The following is a 16740-nucleotide window of genomic DNA, read 5'->3' as shown; positions in this document are numbered from 1 at the left end:
GGCGCCATTGCACGGCCATTCACCTGTTCTGCCGTCCCTATGCCTCTCCCCATTCCCCTCGCAACCGGTTTCAGCGGTGGCGCTCCACTCACGGTAGTTTACTGTGGGGGTGCCCACGTCGCTCGGGCAAGTTCTGGCAATGGGCCAACTCTCGCGAGTTGGCCCATTGGTTATCGTGAGAGCAAGTAGCATAGCCGTTGGGACTTTTCCTAGCGGCGTGTCCCAGCTTGAGCCTGTGCTCTCACAGCGATGTGCTGTAGGCACCCCTGTCTGTATTTTTGCCCTTGGTGCGGGATCCCTTTGGTTCCAGCGCCACCTCGGTAATGGGCATTTGTGCAGTGTTGGGTGCTGCCGAAGACAATAAACAGTTTCAGTTAACTCAGGGCAATACTGTGTTCTTCCGTGCTTTGCTCGATAGCCCCTTGTGACCTGAGCTTGCGCACAGTGGTGCGCTAGAGGCCACAGCTGAAGCAGCCCTGTGGCTCGCTAAGCTCGAACCTGCGGTGGTCGGTACTCCTGTGTGACCCTGAGACCCCACAACCTTTCCTAATGCTTTCTGTTCTTTTATGACCTTTCCTTCCTTCTTCTCATACTTTCTTTTCTTCTATGCATATGCGAGTATGGGCCATAGAAATGTTGCAGTCATTACCGTATTTACTGGCGTAATGAATGCACTCGTATAATGAACGCACCCCCAACTGTAGTAGTCACAATTTGTATTTTTTTTTCTCCCGCATAATAAAGGTACCCTGAACTTGCTGCCGTGAAGTACGAGGGACAAGGTACGATTTCGTATCTGATATGGCGTCCGGCGGGTACGATTGTATCGGACGCCGAATAGTACCATGTGTCTCCTACTTTTATTCCGATAGCTATCATGTGGACACTCCAGGCGCATTATTGCTGTCGGCGCTGACGATCGCGGCTCTATCTCCCTGCGTTCGAGGGAGGAAAGCAGGGAGGAAATGTGCCGTATTCCGTCACGTGCATGGAGCCGGGAGAGGGGCGGCGGCGCAGCAACTGCGCATTGCGCGGCCGTGCGTGCCCTATCTTGAAAGCGATCTGTGTCGGGGGCTGAGTCTAGGTGCGACGGTGGCTTGTGCCTTTGTGCCCGCTCCGTTCTCGCTGCTCAGTTTGCGTTCAAGTGATACACGGCACGAAGGTCACTTCGCTTGCTGTTGCTGCCGCGCTTGCTCACTGCCCGCGTTTTGACGGCGAGTGTCCGTGGTCATTGAGTGTGATGTGTTCATGTTTGCCTGTGCGCGCAAGCTTGTTAATCTACATCGTCATCGAATGTTTTCAAGTTTATACGGCTGATAACACTACTATCCTCACTTTGTATAGCAGCCTACACATTTGCTATCGCAATCGATGGTTTGCCTTTAGGGTGAAACTGCTATGTTTTAAGAGCCGCGAAAAAAAAATTCCCTCAAAACTTTTTCCCTGCATAATGAACGAACCCCTAACTTTGTGCATATTTTTGGGGAAAAAAAGTGTGTTCATTATGCGAGTAAATATGGTAATAACATTCATATCTTTGACAATGCGTTGAAACATACTGGCAGGTAGACAGATCATATCTGCTTCAATTCATGGGACTGCACTTGCAAATGCCGCAGGCCTCAAAGTTCATAACGGACAATAAATAACTCGATATCTGTGCGCAGTGAGTAAAACTTCCTAAATTTGTGAGCTTGTCTCATCGAAGAACTGCAGTAGAACATCGTCCATACGCTGTGAAAAAAAAAAAAAGCCAGAAATTATGTAGCAACCGAGAAAACGTACGATCTAGAGTCACTGAAAAATTTTGCACTCAACTGTAGTAAACATCTATGCAAATCGTTGCACCACGAGACGCCAACGCGTGCCAAGCTCGTGGGGCCCGAGCTGCCCAAAACGTGCATTACTGTTCTTACGGATTCAGCAAGATTACGATTGCACTCCTTGAATTCAAACCGGGTTGGCAGCTTCTTCGAGCGCAGCATTTTGGTGGTAAGTTTTGATGTACCCACTCGGTAGTGAATCGTTTCGGGCACTTGACACTGGTATTGCGACATACCAAACTGAAATCGAGCTAGTGGAAGATGCCAGAATACAATGCCTATTATGCCGCCAGAGCGAAAAATGACGCTCACTTCATGCCGCTAGCAGAAGAGAACAGTGGAGCGTCTGGGCTATCGACTATCAAAAGTGTGCAGTATGCTTCCAACGGCACTATGCCCCATGCGCTGTGAAACAGATAGGTGAAGAAGAAGCTTATCGCAATGGTCGTTTTCATGTCGAATGGGCAGGTGAGTGTTGCAGGGAAGCACTGCTGTGGCAGGTGGTTACTGTTATCAATTGCATGCGCATCATGCTTTTTCTTGTTTACATGGGATCTACCGGCCAGAAAACATATAATGCGATTGCAGTTTGACAATGTACTGAACATTGGTGTTGAAATATCATGTTTTCTGGGAACGTGTGAATCTGTAAAAAAAAGAAGTGTAACTGTATTGGGTCATTTTCAATGTCCTTGATCGAGAACGTTGGCCCCAGGAGTCGTACGTAACGGGATCGTATTTACGATGTTCTACTGTACTCCTCCTACACTGGCGAGCTAGAATTATTGCGCTGTTTTCTTTCAACGACACCTAGTCTTGTCAGTCATTAGCATCAGATGTAGCAGCTGGCTCACCGTCCACGTAATAGTGAGCGACCCAGCCTTGCCCCCTCCGCCGCCAACGTTGCGCGGGGCAATGTACGGCCGGTCCACGGCCGTGTTGTACTGTGGGCTGGGATCAGATGGTTGGCCAACGCCGAGCAAGTTGGCAGCGATCACCCGGAACTCGTACTTGCTCCACGGTGACAGCACATTGCCGAGCTCAATCTCTCGCCTGCCTGATGTGTGGTGCTTTGAAGCTGGGGCATACGTCACGTCTGAAACAGAAAAAAAAAAAACGCACTTATATATGCGTGCATGATTTGCATCACTTAATGTAAAATACGCGGTTTTATTGGCAAAGTATTGCAAGTCTTGGTATTGGAAATAAAATACAAAAAAGAACTCACTAAAAAATTCTCTTGCTACACATGAGCAAATGTAATGCCTGAAATCCTCGCTCTCCTTCTCCCTCGTCAGAAAACACCGTCCTCACCGACTGCTAAAAACCCATCAGCATCTTGAATTCTAGACCCATAGAAAGACCTGATAAATACTAAAGCATTAAAAACGAAGAACGCAACAGCAATGCCATGTCATCGCTGGCACTGAAAAATGGCAGTTCATATTTTGCTTAACTGCTGCTGTAACACTTGTGATCACTAATAGAAATTTACAGACTCTGAATAATCCAACTCGCATTTTAGCAAGCTCAAATCACTCCTTTTCCTCAGTGCCATGTGCCAAAAGTGTTTAAATAAGACCAGCGAGGCCTGGGCGTGCTAAGCATACATGGAAACTGCAATTGTGAGGGCATGCCTCGGTCATCAAAATGTTCCACTTATAGGCTCATGAAGAAGGAATAATAAAGAGATGCTGAAAAGGAGTACCCGGTCAAGAGGAAGCTTTGGCCTGAGGCAAACTCTGAGTTCCTATTCCAATACATGTAAAACACACACAAAAATTATGGGGTGTTACGCACCAAAACCACGACCTGATTATGAGGCACGCCGCAGTGAGGGACTCCGGAATAATTTGGACCACCTGGGGTTCTCTAATGTGCATCTAAATCTAAGCACACAAGTGTTTTCGCATTTCGCCTCCATCGAAATGTGGCCACTGTGGCCGGGATTCGATCCCGCGACCTCGTGCTTAGCAGCCCAACACAGTAGCCCCTAAGCAACCACGGCGGGTTCAGAAACACTCTCAGTAGATGGCCACTGAAGCAATATGAATTAAATGTGTTGCGTTTAAGAAAGCTTAAGTCAATCAATCAATCAATCAGTTTATTCATGTATCAATGTACATGGAAGGGTGAAAAGAAAACAACTGTTGGAAGCAGAATTTTTGTTTACGGCCTTAAACTTTTTACAATAACGTTATCACTTCATCGCGGCAGGGCCCTACTGCCTGCCCTCGTCTTGTTTGTTGAAAGTGTGTTTAGTGCTCTCTATTCTCTATATTTCCATGACGGCACTGAAACAGAACAGATGCGAGGTCTGGCACTTACTCCGCAGTTCCCTCCAGCTGCCGTTGTGGTTGGTACGGCCTTCGATGGCATAGCTTGTGATGTGGCTGCCATGACTAGTGCCGTCGGCCCACTCAACAAAGCCAGAAGTGGCGTTGAATGAGTGGCCCAGCACTGCACCGGGGGGACCCGGGGGACCTGCAACACGAAGGTCGCACAGAGAGGTCGCTTGGTGGCTGAGTGACCCAATCGATCCATGCCAACAAGCAGACCGCCCTCTGACGCCCCAATAAGTGGCCTGGCTTGTACAGGAATAGCCCAAAACAAGCGGGATATATCACCCAAAGTGTTTATCAAGCTAATAAATTGGGCTTATTTGAATTAACAATATGGCTTGCACACCATATTTCCATGCACACTTTTCAAGATGGCTGCTGCTGGTTAATTGCATTTAGAAAAAATTGTAGAAAGCTGGCCACCTTCACTGATTACAGCACTATTAGTGGTCCCACCACAGTGGCTACGTGGTGGAACCAGCAGGTCATTGTTTGTTTCCCAAGACACAGCAGCTGCATTTTGGTGCGAGTCAAATGCAACAATGTTGCCTGCCCGCCCACATGCCAATATCAGCAGCAGGGTTACTAAAGAAAGAATTAAACAAGAAATCCCGGAGGTACATTGTTTGCAATTAACACACACACTCACCTAGAACCAGCAGCTCAGTGTTGGCAAACACTTTGCCCACCGATGTCTTGGCTATGCAGGTGTAGTGACCAGCCTCTGCGAAGCTCACGTTGTAGATGACCAGGTAGCCTGGTCCGGTAACCCTGCATTTGGTGTTGGTACCAACGTGAGTGATGCATACACTGTGGATACAAAAGGCTGTCCAGCTCACTGGTGCACTTTCAGTGGTAGAAATTCCTTTTTTTTTTTTTGACACACCAGGCAAATAACAGTGCGAAGTGTTTGATAAATGATGCAAACGATGAAAAAATGCAATCTTTAAAAATTTACGTTCAATGAATGCGTAAGCACAATCTCTTTTTCGATGTTGGTAGAATAAAAATTTCACAGTTTCGCCTGAAGGGCAACGCATTGATTGCAATAGCAAATTATTAGACAGATATGCGCAGTAAGGTTAGTTGTTTTATCAGTTGTATAAACTGCTTCAAACATCCGCTTAAAAAGTTGTCGCAGTTTCACCTGAAAGGCGAAGCATCAATTGCGATAGCAAATTTGTAGAGAGCTATACGGAGTAATGATAGTAGCTTTATCAGCTGTATAAACTTCGACATGCAGCAGCACCGGCAACACGCAGAACTGTTGTCGACGCCGTCGGCATTTTGCCCACGTTCGCACAAAATGCGTGCGGCGTTGGTGACTGTTGCCGGAGCCTGTGATATAAATAGGCACTTGGTGCCTCAGCTAAACGTCGCCTCCCTTCCCTCCCCCTGCCCCCCCCCCCCCCAAGGCCTTTCGCGCGTCGGAAGAAGCCGCGTTTGCTCTACATATATAGTGATTGTAAAGGAGGAAAGAGACGCCTACTTCTGCAGCCCTTAAGGGAGCACGGCGCAGAACGCGCGTTTGTTCTCCGCCGTGCGTTCACTCCCCGTGAAAGCGCGCGTCCCTCGTGCCCTTTCACTCGCACATACAGCGTTCGGCGCGCGGCGACGATTTCATCTCCATTGACGTCATACGGAACCTCACGGCGACGGCGACGGCAGAAATCTGCTTTGGAGTGTCCATATAATTGCTATCGCAATAATAACTAAATTCACAAGCACAGTGTCATGTGTGTACAGGCAAACATGAACACATCTGGCTCGACTAGACTCACTGTCAGAACACTGGTGTGATGAAGAGCGGCAGCAGTGGCAAGGGAATTCTCCTTCGTGCTGCCTCTCACTTCAGCGCAAACTTGGCACGCAAGGACACAGCGCACACGAAGCCATCAGCTTTCTCAGGTCGGTTAGACTTCAAACCTACCGCAGGTTACCTCCAAGATAGTGAGGGCATGGCTGAGCTCAGCTGAGCAATTCGCAGTCATGGCTGGAGTAGAAGCAGAATCGCGCGCTTCCTTGCCCTCTCCCCTAGCACGCGCACATCTCCCCGCTCTCCCTCTAGCGAGTGCAAAAAGTTGCCGTGCACCTTCCCTGCTTTCGCACTGCTGCGCGCATGAGAAAATGCCGTGGCCACAAGCCACCATCCTTTTCAGCTCACCCTTGCATGCTTTCCCCCGCACCTACAGCATAAGGCTTGCGGCCGCGATCTTATCCCACTTGGCCAACAACGACGGCGGATTCACCTGGAATGTTCATATAACTGATAAATTTGTAGTTTCATCCGAAATGCGAAGCAATGGTGCAATATCTGGCAAAACATAACACACAGTAAGTGTTGTACTGTTTTGCATGGTGTTTGCAAATATGAATGAGCAATCTACTTTCAAGAAGAAAAAGAAGCCTGAGCTGCATGGTGTTTGCAAATATGAACGAGCAATCTACTTTCGAGAAGAAAAAGAAGCCTGAGCTGTACTCATTTGAGGAAGTTGCACTCCCCGGTAGTGAAGCGGAGAGATGCGCCTTTTCCTTCCTCCTCTTATCTATCCTGCCAAGCGCTAGAAGACTATGAAGACAAAGCAGACGCTGTGGGGTCTCACACGCACTCTTGGGACAAAGGAACGACAACACAGTAGTGCAAACAATCAAAAGGGCATTTATTGCACCTTTCGTACACTAATACATGCTAGCCAAATTACTACCCATAGAACATTCACATGGGCGCGCATGTGTCATAGCATGTTCACCCCATGTTATGACACCATCGCCTAGTCGTTCACGTGTACGGTCACGCAAACGGTGGCGCGTTCGAACGATCCGTGTTCGTCCATACCGGTGTCCTGCTCCTAGCCTCGCAAGACAGTCTCGCGAAACGTGGATCGGCGCACACGCGGAACGTCCACATCACTCACCGACCCCCACCCGAAGAGGCAGCGCCTTCGACCTTTTTCTCCCAAATGACCCTGCCGTTCAGTGGCGTTAGCATCGCGACACTCGCGCCATCTCTCACAATACGCCGCAACAACTACGACCGTCGCCGGCGCTTAGCCACGCGGAGAAGCCGGATTACAGGAGACGCGAGCTATGCGGGGAAAACAACATAGGGGACGAGTGAGAGTCGCGCATCCCCACAACGCACACAATAGTTGTCATTTCATGTAGAAGAAGATAATTTAATTCAGGACAACCTACACAACTTGGGTATTTGTGTATGTGTACTAAAAGTGGCTCTGGGAGTGTTAGCCAGTGCCACGGGTGGCCATGGTACGGCATCGCATGCATAATGCTGAAGGTGGGGGTTTGGCTCCCACCAGAGGCAAGCTGTCTTTTTGCCCGCCTTCATTTTCCTTTTCCTTATCATTTCTACATTTCAATTAAAATCAAACCTAATTTCCCCTAAGCTTTTCTTGGCTGCGTTGTCAAGCCCCTCAGTTCCCTTTCTTTTCAGATTTGACAAGCATCAGCATCAACTAGACGAGGACGAATAAAAGAGGATCACAGTACAGTCCTTTGTCTAGTTGACGCTGCTGCTGCTTGTCAAATATAAACTCCATCAACTTGCCAAGTTTCCCTACTACAGAAGGACCTTGTTGATACGACCCCATTACATACGATTTCCCGGTGTCAACGTTCGTGATCGAGAACACAAAAAATTACCCAGTAGAGTTATGTTTATTTTTTGCCAGTTCAAACGTTCCCGGAAAACACAATTTTTCGGCACTAATGTTCAGTACATCACCAAACTGTGATCGCATGATAGGTTATCCAGCCACTAGATCCCATGTAAAAATGAAAATGCACGAGGCACGCACAATCAAAAACAGTATATAGCCACGTGCCACGGAAGCTTCACCGCAATGCTTGCCCACCCGTCTCACATGAAAACGCCGGAGCGCACTTCAATTTCTTATTCCGGTGCCAGTCGCATACATACCATTGACATGGGTCGTCGCATGCCTTATTCACAGCTATCGCCGCCAAACCTATTCCGATAAGCATCTTCACCTATCTGTTGTACGGTGCGTGGGGCGTAGTGCATAGTGCCGTTGGTAGCGTACTACATGCTTTTAGTAGGCGATAATTGAAATGTACCACCATTCCCTGCTGCAGGCAGCACAATGTGAGCGTCACATTTTGCTTCGGCGGCATCTGACGCCACCCACCAGTTTGATTTCATTTTGGTTTCCCATTAAACACTGCGCAGTAGGAAAAACGTATTGTGTCTCGGGCCGCCGGAGCTCCCCCCACCAGCTCAATGCATGATGGTGTCTTGTGCCTCTAGCGCAACAATTTGTGCAACACTTCACATTAAGTAGATAGCAACTACTGTTGAGTCTGTCCATTTTTTTTAGTTACTTCGGATCGTACATTTTCTCGGTTATAACATTTTTTTCTCACATCTCTTTCTTTTTTTTTCCAGAATGTATGAACGAGGTTCTACTGTATTCTCCTTCTGTCAATGGTATGTGTCATGCATCTTTATGTCCTGCATTGAATGTAGGTGTAGTACCAGTTTCCTTCTCCAAACCTGCATTTGAAAACTGTGTTGCAAAATTGTGGAGATTCGTGCAACTGTAAGCAGCTATGCATCATAGAGAGTTAACAGGTGTACATGTTGCTTAACTTCAGTCACCTTGGCGGTGGTTTACAACTGCCCTATGCACTACATGTGGTGAGGAACGAAAGCTGTAATGCACTTCATTACTCTCAGAAAAGGCAGCAAGGGCCTTGCTCAAGTGAGGCAACGAGTGAGAGGTTTCGACCAACACACACTGCATGCAGATACAGTGCACAATCTATGTAAAGTGAAGCTCTAGTGAAGCAGTTAATTAAATTCTGTACAACTAAATGCAATGCGTAAAATTGGGCTTATTGTCAGGCTATGCAGCATGTGACGTCATGCGATGTTTTGGCACTACACCGTTCACAAGCCATACTGAAATGCAAAGTGTGGAATATTGATACAATGATGTCACAAGAATGAAGGTGATGTATGATGCTTTTCGAGGGAAGAATGGTGACAAGAGGCACACACACTGAGATGTGTGACATATGTCTGAATATATTTAAGGCTTTTATACCCACTGTGTCCCACAGGCACATACCCAATGGCCGCAGAATGGGGTAGCCCAAATATAGGAACTTTAAGAAAATCAATGCAGCTGTTCGATATCATGCACTCTTTTACTAAGAGCTCTGCACAGGTATTGTCATGATTTATTGCTTGATTTCACGAGATAGAGGTGGACTCACTGGCAATTCAATGCTTCAACATTCAATGCTATATACCGTATTTATTGGAATATAAGGCAAGCTTTTTTCCAAAAATTTTAAACCTCAAACCCCCATCTATAGGCCAATTTTGCCTTTAGGTGTGGCTTCACGGCAGCGCGAATTTTGCCTTACAGTGTGGCTTTACGGCAGCGCGCACCATTGTGCCATGAAGCCACACTATAAGGAGAAATTTGCACTGCCATGAAGCCACACGTAAAGTAACAATTCGCATATAATCCACACATCGCGTGTTGAAGCTCCCTTGCCCCATTTCATGGTCGACAATTTGCATTTTGGCTGCGTTAGTAATTCAGTATTTCAGGCGAGCCCCGCCAAGTCTCGATAATCCGTAAGCTACTCTGTATCGCCTTATATTGGTGTGCATACTCAAATATTTTTTCTTTGGTCCCCCCAATTGCACCCTCGCCTTATAATCGAATAAATACGGTAAGTCGTCTATTCGGCAAACAATTTACGTACTTACACCAAACCTGCGTGTGGTGTTCAAAGAAATGTTCGTTTTAAAAGAAGAAAACAAAGGGTTCCATCCCAGCACTGACCACGCCATACTGGGGCCACTCGTGTGGATGTATGCGCAGGTCGTTGTGCAGCCAGATGTAGGAGAGGTCGAGCATGTGCGGTGCCAGTGCATGGCAGTGCAGCTCCTCCAGGCTCCCCACCGTGGCCACCACCTTTGGGGGAGGGGACTCCACGCTGCGTGGCAATGCTGCATGGACATCGTTATCACGTTACGATGGTACATCCTTAGCAGCAATAACTTTGTTCAAGTGCATGTTTGTCGTCTGCTACGTTCAACGCATGTGTCACATACTACATTCAACTGCGAAGAAAGAAAGAAGGTGGATGAGTGTGCACACCACCCAGCATGTGTCCACTGCCAAATGACTGGACAAAGAAGTTAACTGGCAATTAGGTGGCTGACGCACTTGTTCTTTTCCTGAAAGCCTTGTTGGCCCCCCCATCCCCTGTGATGGAGCGTGCTCCATTTCAATGAAGGCTCTTTTTTTTGTTTATCAAGCTTCCCCTCACAGTGTGAGTGCCTTTTTTTTGTACAGTTGAACACACTCATAATGATCCCAGATACGACAGATCCGTTATAACAACCACATTTCAGTGCATTTACAATTTTACAGCCTGGAATCTTGAAACTGCATCCAGATGTAATGAAATTTTTTAATGCGCTGTAATGTTACAACGAACAGTTTAGACTTGGTCACAGTAAGAAGAGGGTGCCTACGAAGTTCCCAAGCACAGAAGAACGACCAAACTGGGTGCATGTGTCCAACCATGACAAAGATACAATCTTAAGATGAGTGAGTGCTGTGCGTGGATTTCGGAAGCCACAAGGAAGGTCATTCAGTTTCAAAGCATGTCTCTAGGGGGGGGCAGTTCAGTGGACAGAGTAGTACAGTGGCTGCGGAGGCAGTGGCCTCTTGAGATTTCACCAACACATGTGCCGGACATGACAGCGACACTCTTGTTCTTGTGCAGTTCTCCGTGCAACACCACATGCACTATGCCTATTTTGATGATTTGAAACAATGGCCACTGAACCACTGCTATCATAGCTGTCAACGCTCATGCAGCCCGAGTCGATGTGAACGTGGCATGGCACACCTCTGCCACACAAAGTAACGGTTCGTTGATGCTTTGTTTACGTTGAAGTTGATTCCCGATAACCGTTTGTGATGACGCTCTACCATTCCAACTTCTTACTTTTTCCGGCGAAGCAACATAGTGATACTGTTCACGGTGACATTTTACCTTTCTAACTTCATACTTTTTTAGCCAAGGCAACATAGAAAACCCAATTTTAATGCTGACGGTGTGCTCAGAACAATGCGGCGAATGCTCAGCAGTAACAGTAAGAGCTTTCGAAAATGGCGGCATGCCACAATACCTACCAGTCATCTATAACTAATGATAAATCACAAGCTCCCATAGAAAAATGGTGGTGGCTGCGCTTGCAGTTTCTAAATGAATGGTGATCAAAACTGGGCACCAATTCGAATGGTACCATGCCACATTTCATTCTTTAATAATAATAATAATAATAATAATAATAATAATAATAATAATAATAATAATAATAATAATAAAGGTATTGAAACTCCCACTTTCGTACCAAAGTGGTGTTGTATCATAACGGCCAAAGCCAGCTTCATTTTTGTGCCCTTTGGTGGGAGTTCACATATATGACGAAGTACTGATAAAATGACAATTTTTCATGTAACTATCAAGTTCGTTATAACACGTTGGACTGCATTGTAGAAGTGTAATTTACTAGTCAACGGCTGATTTTCTGGACGCACGATAATTCAGACGCCTTTGTGGCAGCGCCATGTTCCCCGAGAGTCAATGTACAAGAAAGTCTGAAATTTCGGATGCAGAAAGCCTTTGCCGCCCGATTTTCCGGACTTTCTACTATGACGTCAGCTTTGGAATGGCATCAATAATAGGCACCACGATCACCATTTTGATTATCTCGCCTCCTCGAACCGGTGCTCTTGCATGCAGATCCGCTGGCAGCCGTAGCCATCATCTCGGCAATGCTAGGCCTAGCTGCTTCGACGTTCGCTACCAAACATCTTTATGTTCGGTGCCATGTTTTTCATTGAAAGAATTCGCCACTGTTAGCTATGGCACCAACTCCACCTTCGTAATCCTTGCCAATGTCTTGAAAGCTTGGAAAGCGCATTGCATCATGCCGGTCCCCTAAAGTCAGCTTCGCATCTATACAACACTGTTACGAAAGTGAAGCATACGCAAAGTATTGCAGTGAAGCATACCAAGAGTGGGAAGGGGCAATTGTCACGGGACACGGTATGCATTCCTTAACCGGACACACGTGCACCTGCTGTCTCCTATCACAGTACAAGCACCGCTATACGTAATAAGTCTACTGGCAGGCCTTCAGAGCTATTTCGGACGTGCCTGTGGAGATTTGAGCCCTTGGGGGCAGTAAAAGACATGCATTCATTTTTTCAGACTGCCTGATTTTTCTGACGTTTTTGCAGTCCCGAGGGAGTACGAAAAATCGGACGTTGACTGTAATATGGCTCAGCTTACTTTTTTTATTGTCTATGTAGGGTGTACGCCACTGGTCAATCTGGTGTGCATTATCTTGTTCCACGGTGGAGAACTTGTTGCGTCCATCAACACCCGATTGGAGTGAATAGACATCCTACATTTGTACCTTCAAATTGCAGCAACTTCACAGCACATGACTCTTTCTTTCTCTGCTGAGGGGGCATAGATTACACTAGCAGTTCTATAGTGTATTGCATTAATTCTGTCAAATGCATGTGTCAAGCTTGACTACAATGCAATGCAGAAGCATTGTACTTTCTCCTCACCGATTTGGTGTGGTGGAATCCCGAGTTAGACTCAAATGCTTACTTGGGGATTCTGGATACTTCTCTAAAACTACAAGCAAAATTGACACAAGCAATTTTGACAGTGAACACGGCACTTGAAGCCAACTCACGTGCATCTAAACAGTAACATTTTTAGGGACCAAGTCCTGATGCTAACTCATGCCTCAATACCTGCTCGTAGTGGGTCGTATAACGAAACAACCGGTGTGCTTTGTCGAGTCTAACAACTGTTATAACCAAGCTTAGTTTTCCACATGAACTTGCTCCAACTTTCTTATTTACTCCAAACAATAGGCTTGAAACCCACCGCTCTTCTTCTATAAACATGTCATCACTGTTGCTTCAAACTAACGCTGCCAACAAGGTTACAGCAGTTGTCCTGCAATGACTTACACAGCACGACAAGGGCACCAGTGCTGCTGGCAGTGCCATACTGGTTCTTGACAACGCAAGTGTAGTTGCCTTCATCTTCACGGCGCACCGGATCAATCCGTAGGAAGCCGTTGCTGAGCACCTGCACACACCCAGTAACAAAGCATGAAGTACATCTAGGCACTCGGAGCTTGGAGAGCAAGCATGAGGACAGCAAATGAAGTAACAACCAACCCGCTACTTGTATGATCCCACCAAGTTTCTACAGCAGCAAATGTTATGGGCTCTTTCCCCTTTGACCATGGCCATAGGCTACACCACAAAACCACCTACTTTACTCAACCTGCAAAACTGCTCCGGGTATCTATAATTCGGCTAGCTGGCACTCTTGTGCAAAAGGAGCAAGAATTGAAATTTCTGTGTTTAAACGAGTATGTGCTGTTTCTTTTGTAACCAAGAGCAACTGGAACCCCCCAACTATTCTTATACAATTAGTATTATTACTTCCACATTAGTCTTTGGCCAACAACAACTAGTGCCTCATCAACTTTATGCATAGTCTGCTGAACTACTTTGCCTCTTGTATTATGAATGTGTTTCTTGCATGACATGTAACGGCTGGTACATAAGGTCCATTACTCAGAAGGCTGCAGGTTTTTCTTTCTTTTTTTTAATTAATGCTTTCTTCTGGTAAGAGTGGCTATCACTGAGCCAGTTTGCATCAAATTGCTTTTTCCAAGCTTGCTGTACAAATAGCAGAAGATACAGGGCCCTACTACAAAGAAAATCACATCAAGGTGGACATACCTGCGTCCTGCCGCCAAGTGGAAAGGTGTAGCCATTCCGTCGCCATGTGAACTCGGGGAATGGGGCTGCTTCGGGACGGCAGGGGATGGTGATGTTGCCTTCCTCGGCAGCATACATCTCCGTGTCCAGGGGGTACTTTGCGAAATTGGGTGCCATGGCTGCGTTTTGAGGCAAAGCACAAAGCACAACTTAGGCAAGAGAGGGGGTGGAACAGGCACCCAGATTTCAACCTGAAGACACACACATTTAATGGAACATGGGGAGTGATTTTCATGGCTGCATGAACATGGGAAGCAGGCAGATGATGACTAAGGTCAACAGTTGAGACGAAACAGTGTAAATGAAACAATCAAACAGGAAAATTGGTGGTTCGCACTATGCAATGTGGCTAACAAGCGCTACAAATGTAATACAGCACAGCGATAACAGTGGAAAAATCCGACTCACTGACGACTCTCAGCTGCGCTGTGGAAAAGCTGGTGCCGAGAGAATTGGTGGCTGAACACTGGTACATGCCTTCATCAGCACGGTTGAGGTCCTCGATGACCAAAATGTTGTTGTCCACCTGCCAAAGTCACAGGAAGCCAAACAAACAGCTCGATACATGTGTGCGATACATATGTTTGTATGTACAGTACACAAACACTACTCACAGCATTGAATTCCTACAACAGCGTGCAAACTCCCCGGACATCTCTTACAAAAAAGTCCACATAATCGAGTTTCAAATCCAAATCACATATTAACAATTCATAGCATCTGCTTTGACTGTCGAATGTCCAGTACTTAAATCAAAAATAATTAAAATTACACAATACACCTTACAGCTACACACTAAATCCAAATATACCATATTTACTCGTGTAAGGCCCACAATTTTTAGAATGCAGCTCTGAGGCGGCTGTTTCTGTGTTTCACATTGGCGTCATTCCTCGGCATAACCGCGTGAACAAGCACAGCAAAGGATGAAAGAGCGAACGCGGAGCATGAAAGCCGGCGAAGAAGAAGAGGCGATGAGCGGAGGAGGAGGGTGCAGCGGAACCATGAGGCGGAAAGCAGAGGAGGAGGGCATGGCGAAACTGTGAGAAGAAAAGTGCAGTGTTGCGGAAGACAGACTCTGCAGCGACGACGGCTACGAGATGGCACCAGAGAAGCATGCGCCGTCTGTTCACCGATGATGCCCCCGCACTGCATCAGCAGAAGTCGGCTGTGAATCGCGCCCACACGCTGCCTTTCACGATCTCCCAATTAACGAGGCATTCGCGCCACACTTCACTCGTTTGTAATGTGGCGCATGAGACAGATTGTCTGTGCCAGCCAATATATCGTGAAATGAAAACATGTATACAGCTGCACTCAAATTCGCATTAGGAAGTATTGTAATCGTCGGTGAATTTTTATTGGATTCTTTACTGGGTGCGGGTCTTACATGAGGCAGGAGTATAGCTACTCTGTGGAGCCTCGAACTCCACTCAGTCTGCTACACAAAATAATGCAACCACTGGCAACTGGTTATGAACACACTTACAGTGACTGATAAACTTTTCAGGACACGAACAATGCCGTGAAAATGTCTGAATAACTGGGACAGTAAAATTGATTTTGTTATTTTTTAGAGCGCCAGCACAGGAGAACATTCTTTTACAGAGTTTTCTGTGTTGTGCTCCATTAAAATTAAGTTTACTTTAAATGTATGATGGCCGAGGCCACAGGTGCGTTTCGTGTCCACAGGTCGTAGTGAAGTGCAAATATTGCGTATGCGGCCTTGACTCTGCAACACTATCAGTTTAGGCTGTGCAATGGAAAATAAGTTTGGAGCTTTATTGGCTTTATGCCCCCATATGAACTTATGCCTTTCCATCCAGTAAGCACGCACTTGAACTTGGTAGACGTTGGCGGTAGTTGGCAGCTGAACATCCATGGACCCAAATTCAGCTTTACACATATGGCCGTCAATCCAGCCTGTGCATATGATCTCACAATTGATCGCCAATGCGGTTGACCAGTACAAATATCTTAAGGGCAAACTTCCCACAACGGCTTGTCATCTGCCACACCTGCTGGCTAGGCCTAACCAGTGCTGCCATGTCGTTTCATAGCAGTTGGCGACTAAAGATGTGGTTTAGTATGTTTGGTGCCAAGTGTGGGATTAGTGATAACAATGCATCATTGTCAGCAGAGCAACTAGTGCCAACTAGAAGCCGCTTCCAGAAATTAACCAGCACTCAGGTATGCACATGATGCTTAGCGAACCTTTTTTCACAATTTTTGTATTTTGAAGTAGGTGTGCGGGCCTTATAGGATTATATACAGTATCTGGGCATCAAATCTGAATCTGATCAAATTTTAATTCACGCAGGCAAGCAGACAAACGGAAGCATAAATGCGGTCTGGTCAATGCGCACCTTGTACCGGGCCCGCAAGTCGTCGCTGCTTTCAGTCTTGAGCATTTGGCCATTGCGATACCAGCGGTACTCCACCTCGGGAATGCCGAATGCCTCACAGGTCCACGTGAGTCGGGAGCCTTCGTCTGCCACCTGGTGCTCCAGTGGGATAGTGAACTCGGGTATCGCTGTGGATAAGAAAACAGGCACAAGTGCAGGTCACTATGAGGTGGTAGCATTGACTAACTCAAGCACAAAATCACTATGAAAAAAAAAAAAAATTGTCAGTTTCACATGAAGTTCCAAGCAGTGACTGGTATAATAGCTTATGCAACTC

At 46.6% G+C, this 16740-nt stretch overlaps 1 protein-coding gene across 1 annotated transcript in view; it reads right to left on the bottom strand.

The window, feature by feature from the left end:
• LOC119431649 (contactin-like) overlaps window positions 1-16740 on the bottom strand; it is a 66192-nt gene that overhangs the window by 14143 nt on the left and 35309 nt on the right. The window contains exons 12-20 of the mRNA XM_049657963.1: window positions 16425-16591; window positions 14467-14584; window positions 14020-14177; window positions 13234-13354; window positions 10003-10169; window positions 6356-6414; window positions 4815-4936; window positions 4152-4307; window positions 2678-2919 (exon numbers count right to left, since the gene is read on the bottom strand). Coding sequence (XP_049513920.1) covers window positions 2678-2919; window positions 4152-4307; window positions 4815-4936; window positions 6356-6414; window positions 10003-10169; window positions 13234-13354; window positions 14020-14177; window positions 14467-14584; window positions 16425-16591 — 1310 coding nt within the window. The remainder of the gene's footprint in view (window positions 1-2677; window positions 2920-4151; window positions 4308-4814; window positions 4937-6355; window positions 6415-10002; window positions 10170-13233; window positions 13355-14019; window positions 14178-14466; window positions 14585-16424; window positions 16592-16740) is intronic.

Source organism: Dermacentor silvarum, chromosome 10, assembly GCF_013339745.2.
Source record: "Dermacentor silvarum isolate Dsil-2018 chromosome 10, BIME_Dsil_1.4, whole genome shotgun sequence".
Lineage (NCBI taxonomy): Eukaryota > Metazoa > Arthropoda > Arachnida > Ixodida > Ixodidae > Dermacentor > Dermacentor silvarum.
Note: the sequence above shows the minus strand (reverse complement) of the source record. Positions and strands in the feature narration are given on the sequence as shown.